General features: G+C 37.9%; 1 protein-coding gene and 1 pseudogene across 1 annotated transcript; one reads left to right on the forward strand and one right to left on the reverse strand.

Moving 5' to 3' along the window:
• The first annotated feature begins 4,738 nt into the window (after positions 1-4,738).
• Positions 4,739-5,704, forward strand: LOC126492015 (olfactory receptor 6C6-like). Its single transcript, XM_050128108.1, is given in 1 exon segment — positions 4,739-5,704. A coding segment is annotated over 1 exon segment (960 nt). The 5' UTR covers positions 4,739-4,744.
• A 1,576-nt stretch (positions 5,705-7,280) lies between these two features.
• Positions 7,281-8,643, reverse strand: LOC126491994 (60S ribosomal protein L32-like; annotated as a pseudogene).
• Between the last annotated feature and the right edge of the window lie 1,178 nt (positions 8,644-9,821).

The following is a 9,821-nucleotide window of genomic DNA, read 5'->3' on the forward strand; positions in this document are numbered from 1 at the left end:
GGTTGTGAGCCCTGCAAAGTGGGTGCTGAGAGCGCAGTTCAAATCCAATGCAAGGAAAAAGCATACTTGTACCTGGTCTTAACTATTAAGAATGGAGCCTGCCCTTCAGTGCCTATTTCTGCAGCTTGGATAGGTAAATAAAGCCAAAAACCCCTCTCAGCTGTTGAGGATATAAGAAACAAGAGTTCTGATACATTGCTGTTGGGAATCGCTTGAATCTCATAGAGAAATTTAGTTTGAATGAGCTTATGGTTTACTCCTTATTCAGAAATTCTACTTTGAAGATTTCAGAATTTGGAATATATTCTGTGCTGTAGGGATTTAGCAGAGTTACTCTATCTGGGTAGACAGTAGAACGAGCAAATGTTTATAGAAGTGCTTTGATCTTGAAGAATCCTTGTGTAAAATGGTGATTGTTCCCTGTGGTCTGTAGAATTGTTCTGCTGAAGGGATTCTGCAGCCATCCTATGACTTTGGTCACAAGATGCCTTTGTCATACCTGAGGCTCTTGTATTATTGTGTATTGCAAACAATACATAATAAAGGACAAGAATCATGAAGACATGTGATGTTCTCCTTCAGTAAGCTATGTAAATTAGATTAGGAAGCTTGGTATGAGGAAATACGTTGTGTAATAATCAATAGATATGCTTTTGTATGTTCTGGATTCAGTTCATCAGAAGAGGCTGGACCTTCCTGCTGCCTCATAGGCCTTAAAAATTCTTCTTGGAGAACCTTTGTGTTCTTTCTTCAACATACCTATACTGCATGGTGTATTCTGTGTATTTTTTCTTTGAGAATTTCATACATGTTTAAAATGCATTGTAATCATATTCCCTCTCCAGCTCCTTCTAAATATCCCTCTAACAAAGTATCTTCTAAACTCATGTCCTCATCTTTTTTTTTATAATCCTCTGAGTCTAATTAGTTCTGCTCATATGAACATGGACTTGAGTTTTTAAAGTATCATACAGTTTTAGACATTAGTGTACTGTTCTAATTGTTGAAATTAACAGACCTCTAAGAGAGGAATGGTACTTCCTTACAAAGAAGGACCATGCAGCTGTAGCTAAGTTTAAAATCCCTCCACGGACTTATGTGATGATGTGTTTGACAGAATATACTGCTAAAAAGTCCGATGAAATGGAGTATTTGTAGAATAACACACTCAGATTAGAGTTAATTGGTCTACAACAGGCTATCGTTTTACATTTTAAATTATAAGTTTTTATAGCATTTGAAATAGTCTTTATTTTGCCTGATTTTAAACCCAGAGCTGTGCAACTATAATTTCAAATATGGAGATGATGATATAAATCAAACGGCATCTGTAATCAATATCTAGAATCATGACTTTAAAAAGTAAAAGTTTGCCGGGCGATGGTGGCGCACGCCTTTAATCCCAGCACTCGGGAGGCAGAGGCAGGCGGATCTCTGTGAGTTCGAGACCAGCCTGGTCTACAGAGCTAGTTCCAGGACAGGCTCCAAAGCCACAGCGAAACCCTGTCTCGAAAAACCAAAATAAATAAATAAATAAATAAATAAATAAATAAATAGTAAAAGTTTGTGCATGTATTTCCATAGAAAGTACTTCTGTATCTAAATCTGGCAATCCCTTAGGAAATGATGGTCTTGGTTTGCAGTCTCTCTGAGAATTCATTTCCAATAGGACACAGAGGCACAGGTACCTCATTACATCAGAGACAATGAATTTTTATAGTGTGCTGCCTGCCACACTTAGCCAGGTTTGCAGGACTTCAGACAAGTGAGGTAGAGTGTGCAATAGAAATGCTAACTTCACGCCGCACCTTCCCACCAAGCAATAAATTACCCCAAAATAATAACTCTAACACAATGTGGAAATCAGTTATGAACTGTAGGCTAGAATGAAGTGAGATGGAATGGTCCAACCATGCTCTTTGTTTACCAGGATAATGGCTGAATTATGCAGTGCATATTTACCAGGAATCTACATATACAGCTGAGGAAAACTGCTAAATCAATAAAAGGCTAGTATTTTAATATATTTTTATAGAGAAGTAACTGTAAATTAATACAAGTGAGATATATAATTTCTAATTACAATTGATATTTTAAATAATGCAATTGTATTTACTAGACCATCATAGACTATCATATCATCTCCTAGTGTAATTTGTGCTGTTATCCCTTTCAGTACAAATTGTGAGGGTGTGTGTTATATGTAATTGACGAAGTAGAACAAATTAGTAGTTTCTAATGAGGACATTCCATGGTAAGTGTTACATTATTAATCATATGGTTATATTTTATATGAATAAATTTGAGAACTCTACTTTTTCAAGTTGGAGGTGTTTGGCGGCTAGTTTCTTTATCTAAGGCTGCTTCATCTGCATAGAGTGTGCTGTCTCGAGTGCTCAGTCCTTCAGAAATCATTGGCAGGTCAGCTTGTAGCATGCTGTTTCAAGTCTTTAAACCTTTAGAAACCATTCACAGGTCCAAATGCTCAGACATCTCCTTCTATAAATTTCTGTAGGTGACAAAAGAAAGAACATTTATTTTCATTGTCATTTACTTCTTCATATATTTATTTCTTTTATATTTAAACTGTTTTTGAATGAATAATTTATGCTTCACAGGTTGGAAAATGATTCTACAATCATCATCAATGCAAAACACATAATTGTACTTAAAATACATTTTCTACTTAAAAAGCTTTAAATTATTTCATTGCGATAACTTAAAAAACACCTAGTAGGAAATTTTCCCCAGAGATATCACTAATTCTTCATAGTAGACATACTCTACAAACTGACTTATATTTAGAATTTGAGTAAAGCCTTGCATAAAATCTTTTATAAAACAGAGTAATTTTAAAACTATGACTTCTGAAAACAGTCTCTCTTAGTTTGTTCCCTGCAGTAAATTCAAGTCAGAAGAGTGTTTTTTTTTATGTTTAATCTAACTCATAAGTATATAAAGTTGGGGAAATAGTGATGTGTATGTGTGTGGCATGTATATGTGTGTGTATGTATACATCCATCCATACATATTTCTTAGTAGACAAGAGAGTGTCAGTATTGTCCAGTGCTCTAGTGGTGTTACCGTGTGTGCCATCGAAACTAAGTGTCCTTTTCATTCCTATTGCATTCTGTACTTAAAACTTACTATGGACTTTCTGTGAAATTTTTCCCTCTGTTCGAACTCACTTGAAACATGCTCATGCCTTTGTTTGCACACTAGAAAGTAAACAAGATGTGCATTAATAACACAACCATACTCTGTTTGAAAAGAGTCACCCATATTGCACACTTATATTCGTAAATCAAATCCCATACTATTAAATTCATTTTCCTTGAGTTAGTTCTCTTGAGTAAAGAATATAAACATTTTAGGTTTTCATAACTCTTTATCCTTCCCTCCACTCCATGGTTTTCTTAACATTTATGTGAGATGGCTACGCATTTTCTATTTCTATAATACTTTCCTGTATATCTCACACCATATCTTATCCAACAAAACCACAGAACTATGAAAACTATGATATCCATAGGATTATCCATTGTTCTCCATAGGAGCATCATCAAACTCTTCTAAATGAAATCACACTGGAAAAGAAGTGGTATCTGAGATGTCACCAGAGATGTGTAAATGGGATCCTCATAAGAATAACAACTGACCTGACCTATGTTTGTTACATGAATACATCTTTTTAAAAAATGTATCATTTACCATATAAAAATCACTAAACATCAATTGGTTTTTTAAATTAAATCAAATAAACTCAATACACCAATTATGGTGACCAACATATAGATGCACTCATTAAAGCCAGATACAGATTGTTGCTCATGTGTCGTTTTAATTCTACTGAACAATCTAAAATTTTAATCAAGAAATTAAATGCCATCTTAATTCCCATTTAGTTTAAAGAACATATGCATCTCAGAAAAATTAAGGATATTGTAATTATTAACTTACAAATTCTGGTTTTGACACGTATAGGACTGTAAACATGGTAGAAATTATGGAGGATTATTATGAAATCAGGTCCTCTAGAAATATAAGGTATTTGTCTTATTTAACTCAAATAAGTGAATGAATTTTGCATATGTACTTGAAACATGACTTTGCAGTGTATAGGTTGTTATTTTCTCATGAAGATCTTCTTTCCTCTCTAACACCCATCGGGAGTCAGGGGAGAGCAGCAGGGTGCCATACGAGAAAGGCTGTGTGGTAGTAGGTTTAACTGGCAACTCAATTGAAAACTTGAGTTTTACCTTATTAAAATACATTATATTATTTGAAGTTTTCTTCTTAGAAATTACCTATATGTATATTCTTAAACAATTAGTTTTATGGTTACTGGGAATACAAGAATATCCTACGAACATTAAATCATGCTTAAGCCATTTCATAGTGAAATTCTGAAATCAAATATTAAAATATCACACACCTGAGCAATCCACTAGGATAAAGTATATTAAAAAGGCAAGCACGTATGCACATTAATGAAACTGAGGAGCTATATTTCAAATGACTGGCATGCCTCCTGTAAATTTGTGCAGGAAGAAAATAAGAATTCTAATAATCATGCTGAAAAGGCAGAAGACTAGCACATGGGATGGACTCTAAGATGATATTTAAAAATATCTGTGCACTGTTTAAACTTCTCCAAATAGAACCTTCAGGGGAAAAAAGAGCAACTTTTAAATTTAGTTTTTGATTTTTTTTTCCCCTGTAGACTTCATAAAACAAGAGAGAAATGAAGAACCAATCAGTGGAGATAGTGTTTATTTTGCTGGGACTGACCAATGACCCTCAGCTACAAACTTTGATTTTCCTGTTTCTGTTTGTCAATTACATCTTGAGCCTGATGGGGAACTTAGTGATCATCCTCCTCACCCTGCTGGATCCCCACCTCAAGACTCCAATGTACTTCTTCCTCCGGAATTTCTCCTTCCTAGAAATGGCATTCACATCTTCCTGCATTCCACGGTTCTTGATGAGCATTCTCACCGGTGACAAAACAATTTCATAAAAAGCTTGTATAACACAATTATTCTTCTTATTTCTGTTACTAATCACAGAGTTCTACCTCCTGGCAGCCATGTCCTATGACCGCTATGTCGCCATCTGCAGACCACTGCATTACCCCATCATCATGAACAGCAAAGTGTGTCACCTGCTGGTCATCAGCTCCTGGGTGACTGGATTCTTATCCATCTTCCCCCCTTTGATGTTGGGACTCAAACTGGAATTCTGTGCTTCCAAATTGATAGACCACTTCCTATGTGACACTTCTCCTGTCCTCCAGCTGTCCTGCACAGACACACGCTTTATAGAATGGATGGCTTTTGTCACAGCTGTGATGACACTTGTCATCACCTTGATCTTAGTGATCCTCTCCTACACACTCATCATCAAAACCATCCTAAAATTCCCTACAGCTCAACAACGGAGAAAGGCCTTTTCCACCTGTTCCTCACACATGGTTGTTGTCTCTATTACTTATGGCAGTTGTATCTTCATGTACATGAAAACATCAGCCAAGGAGAGGGTGACTTTAAACAAAGGTGTAGCTGTGCTCAACACTTCTGTAGCCCCTTTGCTAAACCCATTCATTTACACCCTAAGGAACCAGCAGGTGAAGGATGCTTTCAAACAGGTCCTTCACAGATTATGTTCTTCTCAAAATAGTGAATTAAGATTTAGACATAAATAGCATACTGCTGTAACATGACTGAAAAAAAATGAAATTGATAGATATATCCACTATGGCCTAAGCCATTTTTCTCCTTTAATAATTAATCATAGGAAGTATTCTAATTGCTCATGATCATCTTTAAGAATATATCTTCTGAATTGCTAGGAGGAAACTGTTTCTTCAGTCCACACTGTGTAATTCTATCTTTACTCATAAATCTCTATTCTCATAAATGATAGGTTTATTTACTAAATGTCCTGTGCATTTGAATGCTGTTAGACATAATGGAATTAATTCTATATACATATCAATTGCTAATTGTTTCTTTAACAGTTTAATATTTTGCATTTCTAAGGTATGCACAAAGTATGAAATTATTCTGTAGTGTAAAGGAGGTTGTTGTGGGAAATAACTAGAAAATCTGTGTCAATTTAAATGTAAATTTAGGCTTCTAGGAGGCAGCATCCACACAGTGAGCCTTATGAGATGAATGGAGGAAATGAAGCTTCAAGAGCGCTGTGATGAGAAGTAGGTAAATGGGATGTGTCTCCTGCAGATTATAACTAACAATTAGTTGACATAATTAGATAGCTTCGTGGGAAGAAATAAGTTGACTTTGTGCTTTGACGCTATTTTTTATATTTCCTCATGATGTTGAATCTTAGAAAGATACTAGTTTGTGAAAAAATCAACATGTAACTTGTTAACGTGTCTGTTGAAAGAAATTTGTACTTGTAAATTAAAACTTTCTAACAAATCTACTTGAGCCAGTTTTAACAAAATTAAGGATGTTATATACATGTATATCAAATACTGCATTATATACTTATTTTAATCTTAATACATTGGAAAATTTGCACAGCCAAAGAACTGCTGTGGGAGGTCCTTCTGCCTTGGCCTGTTGAAAGGGCAGAACTTAGGTAGGTGGGGAAAACTAAACTGAATGGTGGGAGAAGGAAGGGCAGAGTCAGGGAGAAGTCATGTAGCCCTGCTGGAAATGGACTCTGGAACTTTACCCTGTAAGCCACAGCCATGTGGCGATACACAAATGAAATGGGTTAAATTAATATGTAATTAATGGGACAAACTGATTTAAATAATATAGTTTCTGTGTGATTATTTTGGGGCTAATCAGGCAGGAAATTCCTTGCTACGTGGAACTACATAAAATGTGATGTTGGTTTTTTTCTTCACTTTTTCCTCTTATTTTTTTCCTGGATATAAATAAAAATGAAAACAACACAACCTCTGAGACACATTACTTTTATTAATGTTTAAAATCACCACACAATGCCATGGCCTTCATTATGACATTCTCATACACACGTGTAACTATTCTTTTCTCTAAATTCCTCCCGACTACTCTCCCACACCCTCCCCAAGTTCTCTTTCTTCCCACAATCAGTCTCTCCACTGCTTTCAAGGCTCCACTGTGCTTTCTTTACCCAGTCCCATAAGGTCTTCCTACCAGTCACTCCCCTGACACCTCCCACATCTGCTTACAGTTAAATCCAATGTCCACAAATGATTTTTTTTAGTTTTTTTTTTTTTTTTGGTTTTATTTAAACACAAATAAAACGTGCACGCAAGCAATCTACTCATTCTCTTCGCTGCGCAGCCTGGCGTTGGGATTGGTGACTCTGATGGCCGGCTGCTGCTCTTTCTACGATGGCTTTTCGGTTCTTGGAGAAAACATCGTGAGCAATCTCAGCACAGTAAGACTTGTGCACATCAGCAGCTCCTCCAGCTCCTTGACATTGTGGATCAGAAACTTCCGGAAGCCGCTAGGCAGCGTGTGCTTGGTTTTCTTGTTGCTCCCGTAACCAATGTTGGACATCAGGATCTGGGTTTCCGCCAGTTTCGCTTAATCTTGACATATCGATCTGACTGGTGCCGGATGAACTTCTTGGTCCTCTTTTTGACGATCTTGGGCTTCACAGAGGCCAGAGGGCAGCCATGATGCTGCAAAGGAGATGTCAGCCACCTCGCAGGTAGCGCCGAGGAAGCACAAATGATCTTTTAGGCAACTTAGAGAAGGCTAAAAGCAGAGCTTTCAGTAACTCAAATCAGAAGTAAAGATCTCTAGCAAGGAAGGGCATCTGGAGGCCAGGACTCCAAATGGTCCCAACACTACACCACTCGTGAGCATATACCCAGGGGACACTTCATCCTACCACAGAGACACTTAATCATTCACGTTCATTGCTGCTCTATTCATAATAGAAAAATAAATATGACATGTATTAGCTTATGTGTGGATATTAGCTGTTAAGACTATGATAAACAATATACAACTAGTAGAACCACAAAGGTTAGGAAATAAAATAGGCCTTATGGATGGACAGAAACCAGAGGGTTGAAATGGAAGGATCAAGATGGAAGGAGGAAAGAAGGGGGAAGGGGAGAGGGAATATGTGTAGGGACAGTTAATAGTAAGGACCATTTGAATATCAGCATTCCTATTTGCCTGTAGTTCATATATACACATACAGTTAATATGTGTGTGTTTATATATATTATGTAATATGTATATTAAATATATTATTCTATATATCAATGTGTATAAAATTACATGTGTTAGCAATAGCCTCAGAGTATTAGGAATTGTATCAGGTTGTACATGGAAAATGACCCAAACCCACAAACAATTAGCCCCTGGTTGAAGGTTCTACTTCACCTACAGGAACTCAGGTAATACAAGCAACTCACCCTGAAAAACCACAAAAACAGCTGAATCAAGGCCCTCCCCCAGTCTTTATTGACTTGCATTGGAAGCCTTACCCTCTCTGAGGAGTGGATGGGAGTGGGGTGGGTGGAAGGCAGGGGGAACAGGAGGAGAGGAGGGAAAGGAAACTGGGACTGATACGTAAAATGAGAAAAGATTGTTTTAAAAAAGAAAAACAAAAACCAACCAACAAGCGAAGCAGCTGGAACTTCCTTATCTGCGGAAGAAACATTTAGGATGTAGTTAGGGATGATACTGATCTAGCAAAATGGCAGGTGTAGGTTCAGTCCAAGAATCATGATGTCACCAGCCAGGGATAGTTGACTAGGTTTCCAGTGCCAGGGATGATTGTAGTTCTCAGGAATTCTGAGTCTGTGTTACCTCATTTTGTAAAATATTCTTGTTTCATTTACTTCCATGGAAACTTCGTAATTTTGGTTTTTTGTGCATGGATAAAATTCTATTTTACATACAATTCAAAATGTCTTTATCTATTTATCAGGTGATAAACTCGTAGGTGTCCCAAATAGACGACAATAAAGATTGATTTGCATACAACAAGGAGTGCTGTGCATGACTCATGCCATAGCTCTGTGTGTAGCTGTTTGAGATGCTATGGGGTTTGTATTTGAAATGATTTATTAATGGTTTCAGCAGTTACACAGCCACCAGCACTCCCCACATTCTTGCCGTAGTTTGTTGTCATTTGTTTTCTTGGTGATAGCCACTCTTACTGAGGTAAATTAGAATATTAATGTATTCGCATTTTGCATCTCTCTGTTGGCCAAGGAAGGATGCTGGTCATCTTTTAAAATGTTAAGAGATAGCACACACTCACCCGTCCAGATGGAACTCTTCAGCACCTAATCAGGGACGCCTGGTAGCCCAGTGATCCAGGGACAGAAGGAAGGACTGGGCAGGCAGTGCAGGATCCAGGAGAGCACAGGAGCCCCTGTAGCCCAGGCTGAGGATGCCAAGCTGGGCTCTCTTACTGGGGAACTTGAGGCTCACTGCTCTGGGTGGGTAGCCTTAGAGTAGGAGCTTAAAGTAGGAGCTTAAAACTCAGGCCTCAAAGACCACTGAAAGGGAGCACGCCCACCTTCAACTTGTGAGGCAGGGTGTCCTGTGTTCTACTTGTCCCTGCCCTGCCCCCCTAGTTCCTCCTTTTTGTACGAGGGTCATTGGACTACCAGTCGTCCATGTTTGGGTGCTGAGGACTTCCAGCTCAACAGGACGGGCGCTGCTTCTACACTAAAGAGATACACCCAGAAACTCAGTCACAGCAAAGACTGGTCCAAGACACCAGGCCTCCCCTGGCTCCATTTGAAAGAGGAGATGGGAAGGCGCCAATGCAAGACTTCCTCCAACAACATGAAAGGCAACATGACATCACCAGAATCCAGGGATCCC

The sequence above is a fragment of the Alexandromys fortis genome, unplaced genomic scaffold (genome assembly GCF_014885135.2).
Source record: "Alexandromys fortis isolate MF-2015 unplaced genomic scaffold, M_Fortis_MF-2015_v1.1 scaffold_263, whole genome shotgun sequence".
Classification (NCBI taxonomy): domain Eukaryota; kingdom Metazoa; phylum Chordata; class Mammalia; order Rodentia; family Cricetidae; genus Alexandromys; species Alexandromys fortis.